Here is a 27,390-nt window from a genome sequence, read left to right as displayed (position 1 = left end):
TTCTGGGTGAAATTAGCCCATCTTTTCAGGGGTCATTCACCACTATATTCATTGCTTTGGGTTTCTTCCCAGCTGCGATCTTCCAAACTTATCAGAAAAACTGGTTCTTCTCTTAGTGCCATGAGAGGAATCACACCATGTATTTCTCCATAGATTTCCTCTTAAATGTTTCTTGGCAGACACAGATTATATTTGTTCACAGCTTTGTACCACTTCTGCACAATAAATAATATTTAAAAAAGTATTTAAGGTTTTCATTTAACTCACCCTCGTACCATTCATTTTGCTAATGTCATATGAACAGTGTCAAAAACCCTACAAAATTAGGGAATAATTGATGTTATAATTTTTTTCATCACATTTTTGCAACTTCCACATTCAAGTAGACTACCACGGGAGTTGCAAGTAACAGACAATAGCATGGATGATGATGATGATGATGACTGATTTGTGGGGCACTCAACTGCGCGGTTATCAGCTCCCGTACAAATTCCCAACCTTTGCTCAGTCCAAACTCGCCACTTTCAGGAATGATTATGAAAGGATGAGGACAACACGAACACCAACTCATCTCGAGGCAGGTGAAAATCCCTGACCCCACCGGGAATCGAACCCAGGACCCCGTGTTCAGGAAGCAAGAATGCGACCGTGAGAGCATGAGCTGCGGACAATAGCATTGAGGAATAGTCTAGGAGGAGAAGGAGGACACTGAACTTATGCATATTATGCTCTACGACAGGGTGGCCAACTCTGCTCTTGACTCCATTTTGACAGTAGTTATTCTTTCAGGTTTATATGAAAGGTTGAGCAAAAGTTACAATTGAGGTGGTATATGATGTGATTGCTTTCAGATGTGGCATTGCCTCTGATAGGGTAGGATATGCCTGTGGTGGGATAAAAATAGGACACACTTAACCAAAGACCTCACCATCAAACCACCAAAATCTCCAACAAAAATTGACAAAAAGCCAAGGTTAAGACTTGCTCTCTAAGTTAATAACTCAACCCACTTGTGATCCTCCACACTTCCTGGTTACCTTATAGGAATTCCTTACCTACAATGTGGCCTCATCCTCCTTCCTAAATCCTTTCCCAGAAACATAAACCTCTTTTTTAAAGAAAGAAAAGCCATTAACAATCTAAAGACAGACCCTGATTTTGTCATCCTCTCTGCAGACAAAGGATTCATCACTGACTGACTGAACTGTTGTGATTACCTAACAGAAAGTATCCATCAACGTCTGACTCTTCCACATACAAGCCATCCTGGATGCTCCATTGTAGTTGAGTACTGTGCTTCTATGGAAAGAATATTGGTTCTCTTTTTATCAGACCTTTAACTCCTTGCCTTCAGCCTGGCTTCCCATAGACAAACCACTTCCATGATTGCCTCTCAATCATTCCTATTACCATCTGACACCTCAGTGTTGATCCTTCCATACACATCAACATCCCAGATACCTATGTGCTTGCTGTTCTCTAACACAATCTCTCCCAACATTCTACCAACTCCTAAGCCACCACCTCCTCCCTTATACACCTGGCACACTACTTTCTTACTTCTAACTGCTTCTATGTTGAGGGGAAGATACACAAACAAACCCATGGCACTGCCATGCGAACAAGCATTGCAACCTATTTGTAGGCCATCTAGAAGATACCTTCCTACCCACCCATTATCCTAAGTCCCTTGTATGGTTCAGATACAATGATTTCTTCATGATATGGAAGCAGGGCCAAGAGACTTTCATTCCTCGACAGCCTCAACACCTTCTCCTCCACTCACTTTACGCAGTCCTCCTCAGCCCTGTGGGTCACCTCCCTGAACAATGACCGATACCTCACTGATGATTCCATAAATATCACTGCCACATCTAGCTCACTGACCATCAACAGTGCCTCCATGTTGATAGTGGCCATCCCTTCCACACTTCATCAACAGTGCCTCCATTTTGATAGTGGCCATCCCTTCCACACTTCAAAGTTTCTCCCATATCATCTGGCCACTATATACTGCACATGCGATATGACAAGCAAAATCCTGACCCGGTATGCTGAAGGTCATCACAAACAGGCATTACCCTTGAAACCTTGTCCCCAAACAGATCTCCCATGCCATATTCACACATGCCCCTCATCGTATCTCCAGCTCCATAAATCAGCAGCAAAGCAGCACCTCCCCTCATTATCCGTGTAACTCCAGAGTGGGGTATCCTTCACTAGGGCTTCGAATACCTATATTCATACCTGAAAGTGAGGAACATCCTTACCACTAAACTTCCCACTTTTTCCAAAGTGTTATTCTGTAATCCACCCAATCTAAGAAATATCCTGGTCCATTCTTATGCCAAACCTAACCTAACTTCTTGCCACATGAGTCATATTTCTGTGGACAACATAAGTGTGAAATCTGTCCTACGTTCCCATCAAGCACATTCTATTCCAGTCTTGTCAAAGGCATATCCTATCCTATCAAAAGTTGTTTCCTTTACTCCTTCCATTATTTATATTTCACACAGGACTTTCAATTATGATACACCAAGTAAACACATGTTGATTCCCTGGTCTTCTACAAAGTAAACTATAATTGATGTGTAGATATTTAAAAAAACTTACCATTATATTCCAGACATACTCATCAGGATTGAAGAACAAAGTCTCCACATTCTCAGTTTCAGCTTTAACGTATATACTAAATCTCTGCAAAAAATAAAATTTATTAGAATAAGGCTAGGTACTGTTGTTATATCACAATGAAGAAAATTTTTTTAACATTAATATCTTAGAACTTAACACTGTTTTTCTTTCTTAATAAAAGGAAACTGATTACTGCACTACCATCTCTACAATTTTGTGAGCTTTCATATAGAAAATTCCCACTTGTTTAAAACCCCGACACAGAGTACCTTACTATGAACAAATACACGCAATTCAAGAATTAAATTTTATGTATATATTTGAAAAGCACCAAATTACCAATCTCTGAAACACAACAAGTTGACAGAATATAAAGTAGATACCATCTTCATATAGATAAGGCTTACTGGCCAACGATATTTCTCAGTGTGGATCCACTTACATTGCTCAAACTCTTATGGGAATCGGTAGACCGACTGCTGCAAGTAACGAGTATAGTGGACAGTAAGTTGGAGATGTGGGTCTCATGGGGAGCATGCCAGAGATAAGTCCCTGCAGTCGCACTATCCTCTGTGGCCTTGATAGCTCATTTGGGTAGAGCATCTGCCATGCAAGCAAGAGATCCTGGGTTTGAGTGCCAGTTGAGGTATACATTTTCAACTGCCCACGTTGATATTTATCAACACCTGTAAGCAGCTAACAGTCTGGATTTCACTGTAATTTCATTCTTGAATTTACAGTTTCTGAGGTTCTTTGGTTCACAATTCAAAACTATGATTAGGCCGGAAAACTGTGATGACAGTAAGTGAGCAGGTAGAGTAGTGGCAGCCTTAATGGAAAGTCACCTCTAAAGAGACACCATTACACCCTTCCCAGATGGACATGTTTCTTCTCATCCTATCATTGTAAGACATTCTTGATCCAGAATTATGGTGAATGTAAGCTATTTCCTTATTATTCCTGTTGGTCCTTTTTCACTTGAGACACTGTCATAAAGTGAAAATCTCCCTCTCACCTACCAGCATATATGAGGGTCATAGAGAAATTAAGTTTCCAACCTAGCTACAAGTAAAACTTCACTGGCAACAGATATAGCATATTTGAGATATTCTCTTAACACAATCACCAGCAGATCTAAGACATTTGTCATTGTGGGATCAACTTTCATATTCCTGTTTGAAGTCTGCTGACTAGGAATGGAACCAATGTTTCACAGATGTTTCCATCTCTTTGGCATTGCAAAAATGCTGACAAAGAGGACAGAAGTCCTTGAGGTGCAAGGAAAGATGGAAATGCTGGGATCAATATCAGGACTGTATGGTAGATAATCGGACAGCTCCCAGACAAACTTCTTTAGGACAACTGTCGCGTGTCGAGCTGTATGTAGGCGAGCATTGTCGTGGATCAACACAACATCTGCACTGAGCATCCCATGCCTCCCATTCTGAATAGCCCACTGCAATTTCCACAATGTTTTGCAAAATGGTTATTGTTCACTGTTTCAACACTGGGCAGAAGGCAATGAGCAAAATGCCCTTCCTGTCCCAGAGCACCAGACATATCACTTTCCACACTGACAGTCTATTTGAACTTCATGTTAACTGGAGACCCACTGTGACACCAAGGCATCAACTGCCTCTATGTTTTTGGCATAAAGTGAGCAACCAACACCTCATCACCCATGACAATCCTGTTGATGAAATCACTGGCGTCATCTGGCACCTTAGGGACAGGTTCATCTAACAAGGACCACAATACCTGCACAAAAAGGCTGACAACATCCATATTAGTGGAGTGAGCATTCTTCATAAAATGCTGTCACACCAGCTTCGCAAGGTCGTCATTGATGAGGGACAGTCATCCACAGCTCTTTTCAAGTGGACACTGACAACCTACAGAAAATTGCCTACACCAGTGATGTATTGTTCGTTTATTCACTACATTTACCAGAACAATTGACACAGCTGCTGATAAATTTCAATCAGCACTACATTTTGTGCACTGGGAAACTTTGTCACAGACCGAACCTCACATTCACCAGTAGAAAGAATAAGAATGTTTACTAAAATAGAAAAGAAAACTTGATTTCTGGGTGGCCCGAATATATGTGTGTGTGTGTGTGTGTGTGTGTGTGTGTGTGTTTTGTTTTTGAGTGAGACAGGTTTAAACAGAGAAACTGTGTGTGTGTGTGTGTGTGTGTGTGTGTGTGTGTGTGTGTGTGTTTTTTTTGTTTTTGAGTGAGACAGGTTTAAACAGAAAAACTAAGGTTTGGTGGGCCAGTGGTTAAGTGTCACATTATCGATCCAAAGGTCTCTGGTTCAGTTCCCAGATATTCCTAGGATTTTGTCATGTATCACTTCTTTCACTTCTGGCAGTTATTTCTTAATATGAAAATGTTGAGTTGCACTGTGGTTTGGACTCAACCTTCAACTGTATGTCTCCCTGTACCTGGCTGGGTTAGACAGCTCAAGAGCTGGAGGAAGGCTAAGGAATACCATTTCCAATACGATCACATCTAGTAAAGCACTGTGGCATTACAACCAAACTTTGGGTTGATGAAAGCTGTACTTTTTATTAACAGGTAACACGATATTAAAATTATTTGCTAGAATCAGAAATTGTGTGTGTGCGTAAAACATGCTAAAAAAGAGAAGAAAGTATGATCCACCCATATATTAAAATGAATTTACATGGTTGGCAAACTACCCAGAAGCAAACTAAATGCCAGCAACTTACTTATAACTACTATGGGAGCAGACCAAACTTGACTATGAGGGGTGTTCAATAAAAGATGCAACAATTTTTTTCTATGCTAATTTTGATTGAAAAAAGAATAATTTGTTGTGGGACATCATGGAATATTACTACTTCAGCTCCTATGGTTTCATCAAGTTTCGACAGGTGGCACTGCTATGCATAGCCTTAAAAATGGCATCTGCAACAGGGGTGCATTCCAAGCATATAGCTTGATTAATTAATTAATTTTTAGTGGGGTCAAAAGACACTACACATGAAGGCCATCAGTACGTTTTTCCTTTTAATAATTGAAGGCTAAAGGCTTCGAGGAGAAGAAAATGATGGCCTGCCAATTTGATCTTTGGGGCATCATCTGAAGCAGAGAACCTGGTAAAAAGTAGAGAGAAGGAAAGAAAATATCAAAAGATAAAGAAAGATGTGCTGGTCTGAAACAGTTAGAGAACCCCCACGCCCTCATTTAGTCTGTGGCAAGAGTTTTAACTTCTGCACCTGTCTGGCAGTCATAGTATGATACTGGCTGAATGTTCACATCACAGAATGAGGAAAAAAGGAAAAGAGACCATGGTGGCAAGCTTTGAATGAGTTCATATAAACAACTCTCTCAAATAAAACATATCAGATCTGCCACTTGAACATCACTGCCTAAAAGTAAAGACAAAGAGTTGTCAAGCTGCAGTGTTTGCAGCAAATCAGTGAAGTTGGGGCACTAACAGGATGTGGGTCAGCAACAAGAGGGGCACCACGATGCCAGTAGATTCCCTTCCAGAATAGCAAAGGGAAGATAACCATGCAATTAAAAATCCTTTTATGGTACCTAGCTTGTTTGTAGCGGCCATAGTGAGTCAACCACGTCAGCTCCCGGTATCCTCATCTCCACAATTTCCATCTCAGTATCTTCCTTCCCTAACTGATCTAAAAGACATGTCCCAGAATCCCTACATGGGGGGAGGAGGGGGGGGGGGGGGAGATTAATACAACTGAGCTTGTAGTAACATGTAGACATGTAAGTAGGAAAGAAGATAATATTCGGTCAAAACTACACGAGTTCTCAAGATACCATTGGCTTATGGCCTGCAGGCTGCTCGGAGTGTCACTACAGATAGGAAATTTTCGCAAATGCAAGTACAAATATAATGAAGGGCTTGGATAATGGCCACTAATTCTGCTGTAAAAACACTACTGCATTCCAAGCATATAGCTTGATTAATTAATTAATTAATTTTTAGTGGGGTCAAAAGAGACTACACATGAAGGCCATCAGTACATTTTTCCTTTTAATAACTGAAGGCTAAAGGCATCGAGGAGAAGAAAACGATGTTGTGTGCATTATTCATGAACCCGAAATGTGTCCACGTATAGCAAATGTGATCGGCATTCTCTGAGCTTTCAATATAGATGACTGTCACCAAGAACTGAGAGAACAAACACCGAAACATTGAGGGAATCTAACATTTATTTTTGTGCAATGGAAATATCCAGTGGGATCTTTGGATGAGGTACACACCACAGTGGAGGGGAAGGGTTTTCACAACAGGTAACCTGATGAAAGGGTTCAATGGAGAGAGGTATAGGTCAGAGCAAAAAGACTCCAGACAAACTGCTGTTAGAACACCAGGCTTGGTACACCCTTGTGAGAGGTGAATCCCCCAGTCAGCAAAAGGGATATGGTGATCAGAGTGTTCAGAGTAGCTATGGTCACATATGGCATATTACTGTTATTGTTGTTGTGGTCTTCAGTCCTGAGACTGGTTTGATGCAGCTCTCCATGCTACTCTATCCTGTGCAAGTTTTTCATCTCCCAGTACCTACTGCAACCTGCATCCTTCTGAATATGCTTAGTGTATTCATCTCTTGGTCTCCCTCTATGATTTTTACCCTCCACGCTGCCCTCCAATACTAAATTGGTGATCCCTTGATGCCTCAGAACATGTCCTACCAACCGATCCCTTCTTCTGGTCAAGTTGTGCCACAAACTTCTCTTCTCCCCAATCCTATTCAATACTTGCTCATTAGTTATGTGATCTACCCATCTAATCTTCAGCATTCTTCTTTAGCACCACATTTCGAAAGCTTCTATTCTCTTCTTGTCCAAACTATTTATCGTCCATGTTTCACTTCCATACATGGCTACACTCCATACGAATACTTTCAGAAATGACTTCCTGACACTTAAATCAATACTGGATGTTAACAAATTTCTCTTCTTCAGAAAAGCTTTCCTTGCTATTGCCAGCCTACATTTTATATCCTCTCTACTTCGACCATAGTCAGTTATTTTGCTCCCCAAATAGCAAAACTCCTTTACTACTTTAAGTGCCTCATTTCGTAATCTAATTCCCTCAGCATCACCCGACTTAATTAGACTACATTCCATTATCCTTGTTTTGCTTTTGTTGATGTTCATCTTATATCCTCCTTTCAAGACACTGTCCATTCCATTCAACTGCTCTTCCAAGTCCTTTGCTGTCTCTGACCGAATTACAATGTCATCGGCGAACCTCAAAGTTTTTATTTCTTCTCCATGGATTTTAATACCTACTCCAGATTTTTCTTTTGTTTCCTTTACTGCTTGCTCAATATACAGATTGAACAACATCGGGGAGAGGCTACAATCCTGTCTTACTCCCTTCCCAACCACTGCTTCCCTTTCATGTCCCTCGACTCTTATAACTGCCATCTGGTTTCTGTACAAATTGTAAACAGCCTTTTGCTCCCTGTATTTTACCCCTGCCACATATGGCATAATTTATTACTAATTGGTGACATCTGATCCATAAGGGATGGATCTGTGTTGACAGAAAGGCTGCCCATAGGATTCATCTTAGCCAGATCCTGCAGTTGTAGATCACGTCCATTAGCCTGTAATGTTGAGAAGACCACTGTCCTGTAAGCCAGAAGCCTATAATCCAGTAGGGATGCGAATAATGTTGTGTAGACATGCAAGAGGATGGAGCTGCACCTCAGGAGATGGGACTGAGACAGTGAAATGTGTCGAGTTTATTTTTAAGCTGATGAATATCAGCCACATCAACCCAGCCTCAAAGAAAAGTTGGAAAAAAATGTTATGACTTTACTACGTTGAGCAGTTCATTACGAAGGTAAAGTTCCAGATTTGGATGAACAATTCCAAGTCAGTGTAAGTGTGTAACATTTCCTCACAGTGGAAAACTGGAACCATGGGTGAGAGCCCAAGACTGCACTTGACTGATGGTACCTTGCAACTGGTGTTCATCAATACAGTACTGATGATTGAAAAACTGCAGTAAACACACAAGTTATCCACATGTAAGTATGGTGAGATCATAGGGCCCACAGCCTTGAGTGTTGGGAGGCTCGTCAAGTCCCTCAGTTTTTGTTTTGTTTCCTGTTTTCTCTTTTTTGATCTTGCAAGAATTGGGGATGTATCAGGCTAACAACACAGAGGCCCACAGAGTTCAAGGCTGCGTGGATCGCACCTTGGGTGGGGTACCTGGCAAATTAGGGAAGAACTGTGGGAATTGAAGTAGAAGAGAAAGGGCATTGTGGGACACACTACATCTGGTTCATACACTGAGACCCGTCCAGTATGGAGACCATGTCAGTAGCTGCACTAGATCTGGAATAACCCTCAGCGTCACACGAACATCCGAGCCTCTCCACCTGCAAGGTCAGTGCTACATTAAGGTAGTGAGTCCCAGAGAGCAAAACAAAAAGAACAGCAAGGCAAAGGATGGCTTCCTAAAGATAAGTGGAGGGAATTAAAAAGACTTGAACCTAAGTCCTACAGCAGAAATCTGTCTCAGAATGAAGGGGGTTACACACACCCCTTTCTACCTCCAAGACAGTGAACAAGAGAACAAGGCAGTCGGCTAATACTCCCACTTCTCAGGATAATTGGATCCAGAAAAAACTGAAGCAAAAAATAAGGAAACAGAACCACAGCACTGCATTTACATGTTTCAGGGTGGTAGTTATCAAATAGGGATATCCTCTGGTCATCATCATCTCACAGCAGGAGCAACTACAGTTCAGACGACTCTGAGAAGGATGACAAGACCAGGATTCAAATTCAGGAGGGTCTATCTGGAAAAAGGTGCTCTAATATTTCTCTGTGAGGGGGTGCGAGCAGTGGATTGGTTTAAGGATTTGGTGCCTAAGATACCTCGGTGGGAGGACTGAAGCTGCTGGTCAGGGAGGTAGCTGAACTTTTCAGGACTGGAAAGGTATCAATTTTGGTACCGGAACTTCTTAAGGATGCTCCCCAAAGACTCTGTGCAAGACAGTACAAGCACAGAACCAGGTCTTGATAGAGAACTTTGGGCTAATCAAGGTTGTATCTGACAGCCAACCCTTTGTGGTGGAAGTCGGCGAAAAATCTCAGAGTGCAATGCGAGAACAGAACCTAAAACCGTATTTAGAGTTCTCGCATGTTACCATCAGGATATTTAGAGACATCAAAAGCGATCATGGTGGCAAGTTGGTGCAGAAAAACCTGCAGGGCCAACTGTTGCCCCGTCATCTTCTAGGAAGGTGGTGCTCTTGGCCCTGATTCAGGAACCCTATATACACCCATCAACGGAAGTATTAGGTCTCAATGGAACTGGAAGTAAGCTGATTTATACTGGGGGGAAAAGCTCCAGAACTTGCATTTATGTCAAGAATGGAATTTCATTCACCAACAGCAAAGGTAAGTACTTATTTGACTATCTATTCAAGAGCAACTCTGATATCTTGACTACGAGGTAGAAAATCCACTTCAGGAATTCATGAAGGGAAGAAGTAATTGATGTACCTTTTGGATTCACCTTAAAGGATAATTGCATCAGTCAACGACAAGTGGCATTGGGGCCATCCTTATCTAATCACGTGTGTATTAAGTTTTAGGTTGATGAATTCTAGGAAAACAGACTCATATAGGAAAAACTGAACTCGCGCTTATCGGAAGTCAGAACTCTCATAAGAAATCCAGTAGATCTTGGATACAGCACAAAAAGGAACATATCTTGGTCGGACAGTAATCTGGTATTGTAAAGGAAGCAGATAAGAAAACTCCTTTCAGGGCCAATTGTATAAAGCATTTAAAATTAGGTTAAAACAGAAAATGACCTTAGATCAAGCTTAACCTGGAAATCTGCATTGATTAAATGTTAATTCTGGATCATATCACTGTGAAGTTGGATCACAGCTGACTGGTGAAAATTTGTGGCTCAAAGTCTGGTTCAGCTCCAATTGGCAGTTTACAGTTTAGTGGTGCTATGATCCATATCTTTCATTTTTAGCAGATACCAATTGAAATAATCTCTTAACATCTCTTGGGAGACAACTCATAATTTATGTAATTAGTTCAAAGGCATTTTACATGCATTTACCAGTAGAGTAAGAAAAGAAAACTCAAAAATATTTGCGGCGAACAGTTAACTATGGGAATTTTGACAGCAGTCGATAATGATTCAACAGCACCTATATGTATTCTCTTTTGGCACGAGTAGCAGTAACTATGTAATTCACATTAAATTTTTAACTACTGAATATGTCTTTGAATTGTTACAATTCCGCCGGCCAGGGTGGCCGAGCGGTTCTAGGCACTACAGTTTGGAACCGCGCGACCGCTACGGTCGCAGGTTCGAATCCTGCCTCGGGCATGGATGTGTGTGATGTCCTTAGGTTAGTTAGGTTTAAGTAGTTCTAAGTTCTAGGGGACTGATGACTTCAGAAGTTAAGTCCCATAGCGCTCAGAGCCACTTGAATTTGTTACAATTCCACGTTCACTGATAAATAAAACTTAAGTATTTTGAAATAAACTACCCACATAACTCTGTTTCATTAATTTTGGTGGCTCGGCGGTTGGGTTGCGGAATGCAGTGCAGAAAATCAGGAACCCATGTCAATTCTTGAAATTTGTTGCTACTTTCTATACATTACTGGTTGTACAGATAATGATAACATTACCATGCTATCCCATACCACTGAAATCATATCATACTCCATTTTCCAAGCATTCTGGACCACTGTTGGACAAAATTCTGTGTGCAGTAACACTATACAATGTGAATTACGTTGTTTCCTTTCTTTTACTTTAGAAATACATGAGCATCTAGATGTGTCCGCAGAGAATGATGATGACGAACCCCAACGAGCTCCCTGCATGTTCTGTGAAAGGGTGAACCCACTCTTGGACTTAAATAACAAGGCATTTAAGCTGAGGTTTTGTTTGGAGAAAAGTGCTCTAGAGCAATTGCAACTAAAGCTCAGAGACTATCTGATAAAACCAAAAAAATGGCTCTGAGCACTACGGGGCTTAACATCTGAGGTCATCAGTCCCCTAGAACTTAGAACTACTTAAACCTAACTAACCTAAGGACATCGCACACATCCATGCCCGAGACAGGTTTCGAACCTGCGACCGTAGCGGTCGCGCGGTTCCAGACTGAAGCGTCTAGAACTGCTCGGCCACTCTGGCCGGCTATCTGATAAAACAAACCAACCACTGAGTGCTAAGTGCATACTGCAGTTAACCTTAAGATTTTATGCCACAGGAACCTTTGAAACAATGGTTGGTGATATGTTTAAAGCAGACATAGCAACAGATTGCAGAGCTGTCCAAAAGGTATCGGCCTTATGAGAGAAAGTCAACAGCAACTTCTCTCCACACCTTACCTTGTTGGCCACAGTGACTACCTGGTCTGTCTGTCTGTCTGTCTCTCTGTCTCCATGTTGCCTGTTAGGCCAGCCTGTCGGCAAGTTCATTGCCGGGGATTCCGATGTGTCCTGGGGTCCACACAAACACCATGGACAGCAGGACTGTTCCAGGGCATAGATGGAATCCTGAATGGATGCTACCAGAGGGTGGCAAGGGTAGCACTGGTCGATAGCTAGTAGGCTGCTCAATGAGTCAGAACACAGGAGAAATGACTCGCCAGGGCATGAGCAGATGTACTCAAGAGCACGAGATATGGCCAGTAGCTCTGCAATGAAAACACTGCAGCCACTGCACACTCCCATAGTCAATTCGAGATTGGACAAGGGCTCTGTAGAACTGCAGCAGCATACAGCGATCTGCACCCCAACGGTATTGCTCAGGCAACGGAGGGCACTGAGTTGCTGCCAGCACTTCTGCTTAAGCTGATGAAAATGAGGGAGCCAAGTCACTCGAGCATTGAAAATCAGTCGTAGGAATTGATATGGCTCCACTACAGTGAGGGGATCATCATCAAGGCAAAGTGCAGGTTCCCGATGAATGGTACAATGCCGACAGAATTGCGTGACACACGAATTTCCGGCTGAAAACTGGAAGCCATGGGTTAGAGCCCATGACTGCATTGTAGACGGCTACCTGGAGATGCCGCTCAGCAACAACAGTACTGGAGCAGCAGTACAAAATCCAGAAGTCATCTGCATACAGAGGAAGTGGGACAGACGGCCCTACAGCTGCTGCTAGACCGTTAATGGCCAATAAAAATAGAGACACACTCAATACAGAGCTCTGCAGGACTCCATTCTCCTGGATATGGATGGAACTATGGGAGTCACCAATTTAGACACGGAAAGTACGGAGCGACAGGAAGTTTTGGATAAAACTCGGGAGAGGTCCCAGGAGACCTTACTCATACAATGTGGCAATCAGGTGTTGCTGTCTGGAAAAGGCTGTTCAGATGGCAGACTCGATGGACACAAGATTATCAGTGGCAGTGCGACCCTGGCGGGAGCTGCCGTGACGTGGAGCCAGCAAGCCACGTGACTCCAGGACCCAACCCAACTGCTGACATACCATACGTTGCAGCAGCTTATAAAGAATGTTGGTGAGGCTGATGGGCCGATAGCTATTCACATCAAGCAGGTTTTTACTAGGTTTGAGTAACGGAATGATGGTGTTCTCCCGCCATTGCGATGGAAAGATACTATCGCAACAGATCCAGTTGAAGATGATGAGAAGATGTTGCTTGTAGTCAGATGAGAGATGTTTAATCATCTTGCTGTGGATCCGATCAGCCCCAGGAGCTATGTCGGAGCAATGTGCAAGGGCACAGAGGAGCTCCCACTCCGTAAATGGGGCGTTACAGGATTCACTGCAGCATGTAGTGAATGAGAAGACGTTCTCTTCCAGCCACTGTTTGAGTGTGTGAAAGGTTGGGGGTAATTCTATGACACAGAGGTTCGAGCAAAGTGCTCGGCAATCGCGTTTGCGTCAGTACATATCTTGCCATTTATGATAACATCGGGGAAAACTGTTGGGGCCAGGTACCAGAAAAGAAGTCTGATCTTTGCCCAGACTTGGGAAGGTTACGTGTGGCACCCAATGGTGGAGACATATCTCTCCCAACACTCCTTTTTCCTTTGTTTGATAAGGTAGCGAACATGGGCACGGAGCCATTTAAAGGCTATTAGGTGCTCCAGGGAAGGGTGCCACTTACGCCGCTGTAGAGCTCGCCGACACTGTAATTGCTTCTGCAACTTCCGGCGACCACCAAGGGATTGCCTTACGCCTCAGGCATCCTAAAGAGCAAGAGATCGCGTTTTCTGCTGCAGAAACAATAGTGCTAGTCAGCTGCTCAACCATCACATCGAGGTTACAGTGTGGGAGAGATTCCATCAGTGACAGCAGAGGTGGAAGTTCCCCAGTCTGACTTGTTCAAAGCCCATCAGGGCAGGCGTCTGTGTGCCTGACACTGGGGCAGTGACAGGAAGATGGGGAAGTGGTCACTACCACACAGGTCGTCATGTGCTCTCCAGTGGATAGATGGGAGAAGTCCTGGGCTGCAAATTGATAAATCAATGGCCGAGTAACTACCATAAGCCACACTGAAATGTGTGGCGGCCCCAGTATTTAAGCGACAGAATTGCAACAGTCAAATTTCGACATCTCTGCCTCGGCCAGTAAGCATCGTACCATCCCACAAGGGGTTATGGGCATTAAAATCTCCCAGAAGTAGGAAAGGTTTAGGGAGTTGATCAATCAGTGCAGCTAATACATTCCTGGGTACTGCACCATCTGGAGGAAGATATACATTGCAGACAGTTATTTCCTGCGTCTTCCTTGTTCTGGCAGCCACACATTCAAGAGGGGTTTGAAGGGGCACAGGTTCACTACAGACCGAGTTTAGGAGATAAAACACAAATTCCACCTGACCCTCGATTATAGTCGCTACAGTTCCTGTAATATCCCTTATAGACGCAGAGGGCAGGGGTCTGCAGTGCTGGGAACCAGGTTTCCTGGAGGGCAATGCAGATAGTAGGTGTAAAACTTAACAGTTATCGTAGCTCAGCCAGGCAGAGGAAAAAACCGCCACAATTCCACTGGAGGATGGCATCGTGAGACTGGGAAGGCATGGAACATTCAATGAGGCAGTTTACGCCTCTGAGTCACCTGCTGCCACTGATTTATTGCCTGAACAGTCTATATCCATTGTGTCTGAGGGTCTGACAAAATCTAGGTCCTCAGCAGACGCCAAAACCTCCACCCCATCCTCAGCCGCAGAGCTTGTAAGTAGCAGTGGTGTGGGTGCCACCGCTATTTCCTTGGTCTTAGGGGTTTCCTTTTAGGATTTCTCTCACTGCTCCTTGGGTTTCCCTAGCTAGGAGGACTTCACTAGCTCAGTCTCCGGGACTGAGGATGAGCGTGAAGCACTATGACCAACTGCTTTTGGTCTCTTCAGCTTTACGCTTCTCCGGCTTAGATGGTTGGAGGGGGGGGGGGGGGGGGGTTGCTCCCGAAGTAGGTGGTGCATGAGCAACAGGGAGGGATATGCCCCCCACCATCAAGTGGGCAGGTGTATTGTTCCAGCTCTGAGAGGTGACCTGGGTTGGCAGAGCTGATGGTGCCAGAACTGTTGTAGCAGCGGTGTAAGACGTTGTCATACGCACAGAATGGAGGCGTTCAAATTTTCTCTTAGCCTCAGTGTAGGTCAGTCTGCCAGGGCCTTGTACTCCATGATTTTCCTTTCTGTCTGGAGAATCCTGCAGTCTGGCTAGCAAGGCAAATGGTGCTCTCCACATCTGACCCAGATGTGAGGCAGGGTACATGGTGTATTGGGATGTGATGAGCATCCACAATCTTGACACGTGACGCTGGAAGTACAGTGGGAAGACATATGGCTGAACTTCCAACACATAAAGCACCGCATTGGGGAGGGATATAGGGCTTTACATCACAGCGGTAGACCATCACGTTGACCTTCTAGGCCAATGTATCACCCTCGAAGGCCAAGATGAAGGCACCAGTGGCAACCTGATAATCCCTTGCACCCCGGTGGACTCGCCGCACGAAATGTACACCTCGCCACTCTAAATTGGCGCACAGCTCATCATCAGACTGCAAAAGAAGGTCCCTGTGAAATACGATACCCTGAAGCGTATTTAAGCTCTTATGGGACATGATGGTTACAGAAACACCCTCAGCTTGTCACAAGTGAGTAACATCCATGACTGAGCAGAGGATGCTGTTTGGATAAAGACCGACCCAGATCTCATTTTGGACAAGCCCTCCACCTCACCAAACTTGTCCTCTAAATGCTCAACAAAAAACTGATGCTTCACTGTCATGAAAGATTCCGCATCAGCTCTCAAGAATACAAGGTACGGGGGCGAATAAGATCCACTGCCATCCTTAGCCTGTAGCCTGATGTTCCTCCCATGGTGTGGCCAGGGAGGGGAACAATTTGGGGTCATACTTCTGCCCGTTAAATTGAGCTCGTGATCGCTTAGAGACTGCTGGTGTTTCACCACCAGCAAGAGTTGATGGACTATGCTTCATCGCGTGTCATCTGCCCTGATGCCACCCACTCCAACCAGAGGCCCTCCCCACAGGGGCCACCCAGCTGCAGTGAAGGCCACCTGGCAGGATGGCCTTTGCCAGGAGTCCCGATGCCCCAGGGGGATGGGCATCTAGCCCTTGGCATACGTGGGGATTTAACGGCGCAAGCATCAGCAGAGCGATGCCTGTGTGGTCAGGGGGCTACAAGCAACAGGAAACATGGCAGTCCCACCACAACGGACTGGCTAATGTGCTGGGCATCAGGTGCAAATAAGTCCATGGTCATTGTCGATGCATATAGTGACACTGCATAGTGCTTGGTGGATAACGCACCAAGGAAGGTGTCCTCGCCCAAGAGATGAGAATGAGCGGGACTGAAATGAGAGGACGAGAAAGTGGGCTAAGGATCTCAATGCACGATGGACCTTGTAAGGCTCCCTTCCCCAATTGGCTCGCTCTTTGGGAAAATTTTGAAGAATGGAGGTCACATCCTACAGGGGACCATCACATGATGTCCAAAATGTGTGGAACTCCTTTTAGTCACTTCTTACGACACACAGGAATACCTCAGGCCTATTCTAACCCCTGGACCCACAGGGGGGACAGTTCATTTAGACATATACTTAGGATTTAGTTACATGTATTACAATGTGTATGTTAAAGTTGTATCTCAGCAGACCTCCATTTAACCCAATTTCAAGGGACTGAAAAATATTCAATTCACTTTAACAAAGTTTGAATTAATGAGGTTTTCTGTAAAAATATATGGCTGTTGAGTTCATTTTCTCTTGTTATGGGTAGCAACAAATAAGGGTGCACTATCTGCAGGACCTCTACGAAAAAATAAAAATAACTATACTGTGTATGTGCAACAGTATTTCTGGCATTTGTTTAATTGTGGTGTGTGTGTGTGTGTGTGTGTGTGTGTGTGTGTGTGTGTGTGTGTGTGTGTGTGGAGAGGGGGGGGGGAGGGGGGGGAGGGGGGGGGAGGAGGTCAAATGTGTGTGTCCCTCACAATAATACAATTACATACATATCGTGGAGCAATATTGTGCCCACTGAATTAGAGTGAATCTTAAGAAACACTTTAATGTACTGTTGTTTACCGCACTAAGTTTTAATCAGAACATGTTTTAGTTTACAGCAAAGTCTTGACCATTACTTCTATACATTAATTTGAAAACAAAATCATTAATTGTTTGTTGAACAGTTGGTCGAAATATGGTATTCTCTCAAGATAACACACCAAGAGCAGTCTAAATTGCCATGGATACATAAGGAAGGGCAGCCAATCTTTTGAGAACAGCAACTGCAACTTCAATGCCGGGTTGCAGTGCCATACCTTCACGTCTCTTCTCAGAAGACGACATTAAAGCATTGTTGTCTTCCTGTGTCCATTCTTCAGTGTTGTCAGTACAAGTGGACACCCACCGGGTGTAAGCATTCAGAAGAGCAGCATTAGAACATGAAATTGCTTCTGCATTATGAGTATGTTCAGATGTTGGATCGTCAGCTTCCTCTTCAGTTTCGGCAGCATTATCAGTTGCTGCGCAGGACTTCTTAAAACAGTTAGTCACGAAACTTCCTGGCAGATTAAAACTATGTGCCGGACCGAAACTCGAACTCGGGACCTTTGCCTTTCGTGGGCAAGTGCTCTACCAACTGAGCTACCCAAGCACGACTCACGCCCAGTACTCACAGCTTTACTTCTGCCAGTATCTCGCCTCCTACCTTCCAAACTTTACAGAAGCTCTCCTGCGAACCTTGCAGAACTAGCACTCCTAAAAGAAAGGATATTGCGGAGACATGGCTTAGCCACAGCCTTGGGGATTTTTCCAGAATGAAATTTTCACTCTGCACTGGAGTGTACGCTAATATGAAACTTCCTGGCAGATTAGTTTGAAAGGTGGGAGGCGAGGTACTGGCAGAAGTAAAGCTGTGAGGAATGGGCATGAGTCGTGCTTGGGTAGCTCATTTCACTTGCCCGCGAAAGGCAAAGGTCCCGAGTTCGAGTCTCGGTCTGGCACACAGTTTCAATGACAGGAACTTCATCCCATATAGCTGATATGTTGGAGATAGCTTGGGTAGTTTGATGGCACTGCTGGCAGCTTTAGCACATTGACATCTGTAATTACTCATCATTCAGGTGATTATTCCCTTAACCAATGGCTCCAGACACCTCGTGGTGTTAACTGGTAAGAAGACAACTTCTATATTTGGAAGTTCCTGGTCACTGACTTGATGTGCCAAAGAGTGTTCCAAAGTTATCAAAATATCTCTCTTTCTTGCAGCCATTTGTTATTGAACCTTCAGGAGCCAGCTACGGAAGAGAGACTGCATATCCAAGCTTTGTTATTCTCATAGTGACATGGCAGACTGAATAGCCTGATGTTTTCAACATGCGGATTTCTGTATTTTCCAATCACTATTAGTTTGACCTAATTAGTATCATCTGAATTTGCAACACAAGACCACCATCAGCCTCTCTTCACTGTGTTTTCCTTGATGACTTTTCTCAGGCACCAAGTTATAGAAAACTCCAGCTTCATTCATATCAATCACATTCCTTGGGTAATACATATGACAGAGCTTGAAATTTGCACAACAACTCATTGGCATCTTCCAAGTTTACTCTATGTGCCTCCCCACGGACACTGACAGTACTGATTTTATGCTGCCTCTGGAAATGCCACAACCAGTCCTCAGAAAACACAAACCCAGAAATTTCCTTTTTCTGGTTGATTTCATGAACCTTTTCTTGAAGTATGGGGCTGGAAAATATAATTTATGGTGAGGGCATGTGTTGGAACCATTCAAACAGTGAATCCTCCACTTCAGGTTTGGTTGGCATAATGTGCTTGCTAGTGTGACTCAATGAACAGCTTGCCCGATTTCCCGCTATTATCTGTCTTGAATTTATTATTGATGAGACAGCACACTTCAGGCTCTGGAACTGTTCTGCAACCTGTCGTCTCTTCATGGTCAACCATATGTAGAATTTGTTCCTCTTGTTTTAATGTCAGAGCACTACAAGCTCGTTTCTGTTTCAGCACTGTACTGTAAATGATGGGGAAAAAAACCACATTCACTCTTCACAAGCAGATACACAGATTGCTCTGGATTGTTGCACGTCACGTGCTGCATGCTGTCTGCTGACCAACCCCTCTCTTCCCCTGCCCTTGCATCTTCTGCTGTGGAAGTGACATGAGCAGCAATCAAGCGATCTGCTCATTGTTGCGAAATTACAGCACAGCAGATCAGATATGGAAATTTTAGTTTGTAGTACAAATTATCTGAAATTCAGTTTCAATGATGGATTTTTCGATGTAATTCAGCAAGGACCAAACAGTTAGTATGGGTCAACCAAGTTCTCAGTTTATCTGATTTCAAAATAATGATGGTCTACTGTAATATCAAAACTCTATAGAAAATGCATTGGGGGGGAGGAGGGGGGTGGGGGGGGGGGGGGGAGGAGGTAGATATTGCTGGAAAAGTATGTATGAAAATCTTGTCTCAGTTTACTTCATATGAAAAAGACACACACATGCTGTGAAACACACAAATGATTAGACGTTGCCTTACTTACATATTTTAGTATACTGTTATGACTCTCCATTTATCCAGTGGTATAAACAACAATTTATATTCCATGATGATATTTTCTTGTCTATAAATGTATGTACACTTATAATAATAATGGAAATTCCTGGCTGGAGCAATGTGTAAAATAAAAGAAATGCAACCACTCACTTATAGCAGATTGATGTGTGGAGCACAGAAACACATAATACAAAACTGCATTCACACTATCTTTCAAGTACTAGTTCTTTTTCTAGCGAATGAACAGACTGATCAGTCTTGCTGTTGCCATGGGAATGTGTGTGTGGTTGCTTGTGTTTGTGAATGTTTGCACTTGACAGTGATCTACTTTAGGTGAGTGGTTGGCTCTCTCTTATTTTATGTATATACTGTTATGGTTGGTCGTTATTTGATCACGTTCTCAATCACATGACTTCACATAAGAAAACAGTTTCTCAAATAATTGCTGATGATCTTATTTATTTTGTTGCTGAGAAATTTTACCCGACTTTTTTTGACCCATTTGTCTACTAATTCTTACACTTCCAGCTCAGCCGTTTGTTACATTTTGTTAAATATGTACTAGCGCTGTCTCTGACAAGGATGTAAACTCCTTGCTTTGTATAGTATCTATGTACTTCTTGATCACGAACAGACTTGGCAGGAGGTTGTGATTGGCAGAATGTTGTGCTAAATGGTGGTCATGTCATTTTGTGAGGCTGCAGAAAGCAGGCATATTCTTTGAGTTATTAGCTAAATTGTGTCACAATGCACAAAGAGTAATAACATATATCTTTAAAAGCTTTAGTTGTTTTACTTCATTTCCTAACTTAAGATTCACCACACATTCACAATCCTTACATCAGTTAATTTTCTACATTCTGGCCCAGCCTACACACATTATCATGTCTCTGAAAAACACAACAAAGCCAGCATCAAGACAAAATGTTGTATCTCAGTATGTGAATAAGTCCATTAATGCATCTCACTTCACTTCATAATGTCACATGTATGGTCTAACGACAAGTCATTCAATATGCAGCACTGAAGTGGTATATTACAAGTTACACAACATGACATCTAGTACCAAGTCCAGCATTTTGAGTCCTGTGTCCCAGTTACCATATTTTGTGATTCAGAAGCAAATATGATGTTTATTTTAATGATATGAAGAGATTTTGATTGATTAATTGAGAGGGGTATGGGACCGAACGGCGAGGTCATCAGTCCTGTGAATCCAAAATGAGTTACAGAAGAAAGTGTCTGCAAAAATTGGACCGATTCAGTCAGGGGAGTCATATTATAAAATACTGAGCATTAAACACACACAGTAAAAGCATGAAAGCTGAGACCAAATCTAAAAACTGGAAAAGGGTGGCGTGGGGGGGGGGGGGGGGGCCGCAGTCATGGGGCACAGACTGTGAAAACTGCAAAAGAAGTCCCAACCCCCAACCACAACCAACCTGCCCCTGCTCCAAAACTAAAGGAGAACCTTGTATCTGGAAATAAAAACCACTTTCACATAGGAAACTGAGGACCAGGTCAACCATCCGTGGATCGTCTGCTAATATTAAATTAAAGGAAGTAGGAAGACTAAACTCAACACGAAGGGCTGAAAGAAGGGGACATGCCACCAATATGTGAGATATCGTCAGTCTAGGGCCACAACCACATTGTGGGGGTGGGTCGTTCCGTAGGAGGAAACAATGGGTGAGCCGGGTATGATGAATGTGTAAACGGCTTAAAACAGTGGACTCCTTCCGAGAGGAGGGGAAAGAAGAGCGCCAAACTGCAGTAGACTCCTTGATTGTGCGGAGTTTATTACTATGAGCACTAGTGCTCCAGATGGCATTCCACTGCTGGGCAAAGAGAGATTTGATGTAGATCCACATATCCGCAGCTGGAATCATGAAAGGAAAAGGAGTAAGTATCTGCTTGTCTGGCCAAACGGTCAGCCAATTCATTCCCTGGGATGCCCACATGACTTGGGACCCTGAGAAAGATGACTGAACAGGCAGCACGTTCAAGGGCAGAGAGGAGGTCATGGATAGCAGAGACCAAAGGGTGACAAGAATAGCATCGATTGATAGCCTGCAGGCTGCTAGTGAAGTCGGAACAAATTAAAACACTGTGGAGGGAGGCCTGAGAAACAAAAAGGAGAGCCCTGGAAGTGGCTAGAAGCTCAGCTATGAACACGCTACATGATCCTGGCAACAAATGGTGCTCGAAGCCAGTACGAGACATGAAAGTGTATCCCACCTTATCATTAGTCTTAGAACCATCAGTGTAAAAGTGTAAAAGATAGTGGCACCCTGGAACTCTGCAAGGATGGCACATACAAGACGCCGGTAAACCATAGGAGCAACAGAGACATTAGGACCCTGGAATAGATCAGACCTAATCCATCGTCTGGGAGGAGGGAGAAATCTCTCATTGGCGAAGAGCACAGGGTACACAGGATGGTCAGGGAACTGGCATATGGCGATTGCGTAAGAGACAAGGAGTTGGCTCCATCGGATGTGTAGAGGGGGAATCCCTGCTTCTGTGAGGAGACTATCAACAGGCCTAGTGCGAAAGGCACCAATAGCCAGACGCACTCCACAATGCTAGACAGGGTCAAGGCATTTGAAATGGAAGGAGCTGCTGAGCCATAAACCTGACTACCATAATCCAGTCTGGACAAGACCAGATGGAGAAGAGTGGAACAGTCTGCACCCCAAGATGTGTGGGCCAGGAGGCGGAGAGCGTTAAGCTTCCACATGCATGCAGCCTTTAGGTGGCAAATTTGAGGCAGCCATATCAGCTTGTTACCAAAAATAAGGCCCAAGAAACGGGACTGTGCTACAACATCGAGGAGCTGGTTGCCTAAATAAAGTTCTGGATCGGGGTGTACTGTGGGTCGACAACATGAATGCATAACCCACGTTTTGGAGGGAGAAAACTGGAAGCCATGGGCAGTGGCCCACGCAGAGGCCTGTCGGATGGCACCTTTGAGCTCATGCTCAGCAGATGCTACCAAGTAGGAGCTGCACCAGATGCAAAAATTGTCTACGTACAATGCTGGGGCAACCAGAGGCCCAACAAAGGTCACAAGCCCATTGATGGCAATGAGGAAGAGAGTGACACTTTGCACAGAACCCTGTGACATACCATTCTCCTGAATCTGAGGGGCACTGAGTGAAGAGCCAACTCGAACCCAGAATAGCCGGTAAGATAAAAACTTGTGGATAAAAATCTGAAGGGGAGCATGGAAGCCCCAGTCATGGAAGGTACCTCAAATGTGATGGCACCAAGCCACGTGCCACACGCCTTATGTGGGTCAAAGAAAACTACGACAAGCTGCCAGCAGCGAGTAAAAGCCTGTCGGATGGCTGATTCCAATCGGAGTAAATGGTCAGTTGGAGATCACACTGCCCAGAAGCCACACTGATACGGAGACAAAACACCCCAAGATTCCAGTACCCAACATAAGATGAAGTTGACCACCCTTTCGAACAGTTTACAAAGTACATTCGTAAGGCTAATGAGGTGGCAGCTGTCTCAAGATGTTGGGTTTTTCCCAGGCTTAAGGATGTGGATAACTATACTGTCTCACCATTGTGATCGAAAAGCACCTGTGAGCCAGATTTGGTTGAAGACCCTGAGGAGCTGTTGCCTCTGGGGAATGTCCAAATGTTGGATTATCTGATTGTGAATGGAATCCGGCCCTGTGGCTGTGTCTTGTGAAGAGCTAAGAGCCTGCACCAATTCCCATTCAGCGAAAGGTGCATTATAGGGTTCAACATGGTGCAGGAGAAATGGAGGGAGGTCTGTTCAAACTCTGCATTTCTGCTGAAGAAAGGTAGGAGGGTAGGAAGCGGACGATGATGCCATCACAAAGTGTGTCACAAGGTGTTCCGCAAGGACCAATGGATCAGTGCACAGAGCACCTTAGAGGTTCAGACTCTGGACAGTTGACTGTTGCTGGTGGCCCAAAACGCTATGGAGCTTTGGTCAAACCTGCGATGAAGAGGGATACATCCCCAGGGAGGAAACATAGCATTCCCAGCATTCATTTTTACTCCACTTAATGAGGTAACACGCCTTAGTACGGAGACACTTAAAAGTGAGGAGGTTGGTCTGGGAAGGGTGTCAAATCGCTGCAGCACCCACTGGCAGTCCGCGACAGTGACAGTGATGGTGACATCCTTGGTACCAGGGAGCCCTGTGGATAGAGGGACAGCAGTGCAAGCAGCATGAAGAAGAGCAGCAGAGATGCCTTGCACAACTGTATCAATGGATTTCGAGAGGGAGGTGTCAAAGCAGAGAGCAGACATGTATAAATGCCAATTGGCCCTGTGGAATGCCCAACGTGGGGGCCTGTCTGCTGGGCAACAGGGGAGCGATAGTATCACTGGAAAATGGTCACTGTCACGAAGATCATCATGGGATGACCAATGTATGGAAGCCACGAGGGCAGGGGAGGAGGTTGTGAGGTTGACAGCAAAGAAGGTGCCATGAGCGGTACTGAAGTGGGTAGGGGAACCATCATTGAAGGGAGACAAATCGAGGTCCGTGGTAAGATGGTCAGTTAGCACACCCCTACCCATTGAAGTGACACTCCCCCACAGTGGTTGGTGGGCATTGAAGTCCCCATGGAGCAGAAATGGGGCAAGAGTTGCTGGATTACGGTAGATAGTGCAAATAATCGAGTGGCCTACCTGGATGGAGGTAGACATTGCAAATGGTGATTGCTGGAGTTGTTTGCACTCTAACTTCTATTACTTCCAAGGTGGTACGTAGGGAGATCCAGTCACTAATGACATTGGAGCGGACCAAAGAGCAGATGCCATCACATGCTATTCCAGGTACAGCACGGTTCTGACAGAACGCCCGATAACCATGTAAAGTTGGAGAGTGGCCATCACGGAAATGCATTTCCTGAAGAACGAGACAGAAGGCAGAATAAGAGGAGACAAGATGTTGCATTTCTGGTAGGTGACGATAGTATCCGTTGCAGTTCCACTGGATGATTGTGTGGTGTGAGTCCAAGGCAGACATGGAGAAGCCGAGAAGGAGGTAAGGTCACTTGGTCAGTTGTTGTCACCAACAAGGATGGGGTGACATCCATAAATAAGATGTCAGACCCAGGTTGTGAGGGGGGAGATGGCACCACTGGGGGCACTTTGTCTTGGGATCTATGTTACTGCTTCTTCAGTTTCTGAGGTAGAGGAGAGCAGGGCACAGGGGGAGTACAGGCTTCTGCAAGATCAGGAACCGAAAGATAGCAGATGACCTTGGGGGCACACGGATGGTGCGCCTCGTAGCCAAGTGCTGGTGAGAGTCTTCTGGACTGAGAGACACTGGGGAGAGGGGTCCTAGGAGGGAGAAGAGATTTTGAGTTCATTATACACTGAAGTGCATAGTGCAAAATTTGATGGTGATTGTTGGAGTGCAGGAAGGTGCAGACCACAACAGCACAAACTTCTAACAAACATATCACTCTTACACAGACAACTAGCTACCTATATTATGTTTACAAATGAAAATCATGCTCTTTAGTACTTACCACCATTTTGCTTCAGAATATATATATCTGCCTTTGGGGTGAATTATCTTAATATCTGAAACAAAGAAAAATAGATGTAGTACACACACACACACACACACACACACACACACACACACAAGGCCCTCAAGGAACAAATTTATATTTAAAAACACCAACCTACATTAGATTTATGAACACTTCCACAGTGATTCTTTATCAGTTGCCAAATTTTGAATTTGACATGGAAAGAAGTGTGCAACGATACAAGTTCTTGATATGATATTTGTTGTTTCGTATTTATATTATAGTGTATTATAGTGTATGTACTGTATTCAGACATTCTTGGCTTATCATCCAGTATATATTTGACATACAATGTGCATGTAAAAAATTGCTGATTCTTCAGAGTACATTAATCATTGTAACCCTGAAGAGATTACATCTGGAATATATGGACACTGCACAATGAGTCAAACTAAGAATCTGCATAACTGCTTTGTCATGTTTGTAGAAGGAATATGCAGACATCACAGCCAATAAAATGACATTGTAATAAAGTAATTCAAAACTCCTGGTAACATTTCTGTACTTTTGCTGCACAACTTTGTTGCCCATGAAAACGAAAATTCCACATACGGCACGATTTTTCTTCTTCCAACCTTCTCCTCCTCCTACTCCTTCATTCTTCTATTCTTTGTACTGACAGTGCTGTTTACAGTACTGACATAGGCATCATTAATTGTTACAGAAAACTGATATTAAGTTGAGAAATCATCATCAAGCAACGAAGCACATATGGATACCCAACAATTTTCATGTTCCATACATGCCCACATGAAGGAAAACCTGAAATATTCAATAAGTCAATGAATGCAACAGTGTTGCTACACAGCAAAAAAATTTTAATAATGGCACTATTTTGTTTATTTTATTTATACTTAACATGATAATGAACATCTAAGTCAGTAAATATTTTTTAAAAAATGCTATTCTCAAAATTCTGCTGCTTTTCCGTCTGTTCAGCCCTCTTTACTTGGACATGTATTTTACATGTATTAAATATGTGGACTACAATCAACTCAAATCCACTGAGACATAAATTGAAGCTGCGTGCAAGATTGTCTGGACAAGATTCAGTATCACAGGTGGGCAATGGATTCTATCAACCACCAGACTCACATCCTGATGCAACTGAAAAGTTCAGAGGTAACCTCGGTTTACCAGTGTGTAAGTTCCCAAATCATAATGTATTCGGCAGAGGAGCCTTTAATAATTCAACAATCAATCGGAGTAATTTTAGTGGTGAGCATGACAAGACACCCTATGAGGCATTACTAAATGCCTTCACTGAAAACTACCTAGAAGTGATGGTTCAGAACCCCACAAACTATGGAAATATATTAGATCTAATGGAAACACACAGACCTGACCTCTTGCAGGATGTTCGCAATGACATTGAGGCAGTTGTAGCAACAATGATTACCAAAGTACAAAAGAGTAACTAAACCTGTAGAGAGTTGTGTATGCTCAGTAAACTCCATAAAAGGCAGTAATCCCATATCTCAAAGAAGAATTTCAAACTTTCAGTCCAAGACAGAAGCATGTAGAGAAACAATGGCTCCAGTTAAAAACAATAGTTGACCATACACTGGATAGATATGTACTTAGTAGAACAGTTTATAACTGGAAGGTTTCTCCACGGTATACAGTCACTGTAGAGAAACTTCTAAGGAAACAAACGACTGCATAAAAGGCGTAAAATAAAGCATAGGGCTACAGATAGTGAGGCACTCAAAATGGACATGCCTGTCAACAGGTCAATTCATGAAGCCTTCAATGACAATTGTAGCAGAATCTTACAGAATCCTTCTCACAAAACCCAAGTAAATTCTGGTCACACATTAAGGCTGTCAGTAGTACAAGATTCGGTGTCCATATACACAAGGATGACAGGAACTGAAAATTTGGGGTACCAAAGCAAAAGCAGCTAACTTCATTTGAAAATGTATCTTTACAAAGGAACTAGGAGCACTGCCTCAGTTTAATTCTCACACTACAGCAAAGATGAGTGAAATAGTTATTTGTATCAGCAGTGTCAAGAAACAGCTGAAGATAAATAATGTTCTAGGACTTGATAGAATCCCTGTCTATAAAAAAT

At 43.6% G+C, this 27,390-nt stretch overlaps 1 protein-coding gene across 2 annotated transcripts in view; it reads right to left on the bottom strand.

Moving 5' to 3' along the window:
* Window positions 1-27,390, bottom strand: part of LOC126470498 (UPF0587 protein v1g245604) — a 134,953-nt gene that overhangs the window by 76,766 nt on the left and 30,797 nt on the right. Inside the window, exons 2-3 of one of the 2 annotated variants that reach the window (XM_050098377.1) lie at window positions 25,251-25,305; window positions 2,617-2,700 (exon numbers count right to left, since the gene is read on the bottom strand). In XM_050098377.1, coding sequence (XP_049954334.1) covers window positions 2,617-2,700; window positions 25,251-25,256 — 90 coding nt within the window. In that variant the 5' untranslated portion in view covers window positions 25,257-25,305. The remainder of the gene's footprint in view (window positions 1-2,616; window positions 2,701-25,250; window positions 25,306-27,390) is intronic. The other variant, XM_050098378.1, reaches the window with a different exon arrangement.

This window comes from Schistocerca serialis, chromosome 3, assembly GCF_023864345.2.
Source record: "Schistocerca serialis cubense isolate TAMUIC-IGC-003099 chromosome 3, iqSchSeri2.2, whole genome shotgun sequence".
Taxonomy (NCBI): Eukaryota; Metazoa; Arthropoda; class Insecta; order Orthoptera; family Acrididae; genus Schistocerca; species Schistocerca serialis.
The sequence above is the reverse complement of the archived record's forward strand: the minus strand, read 5'-3'. Positions and strand labels throughout refer to the sequence as shown.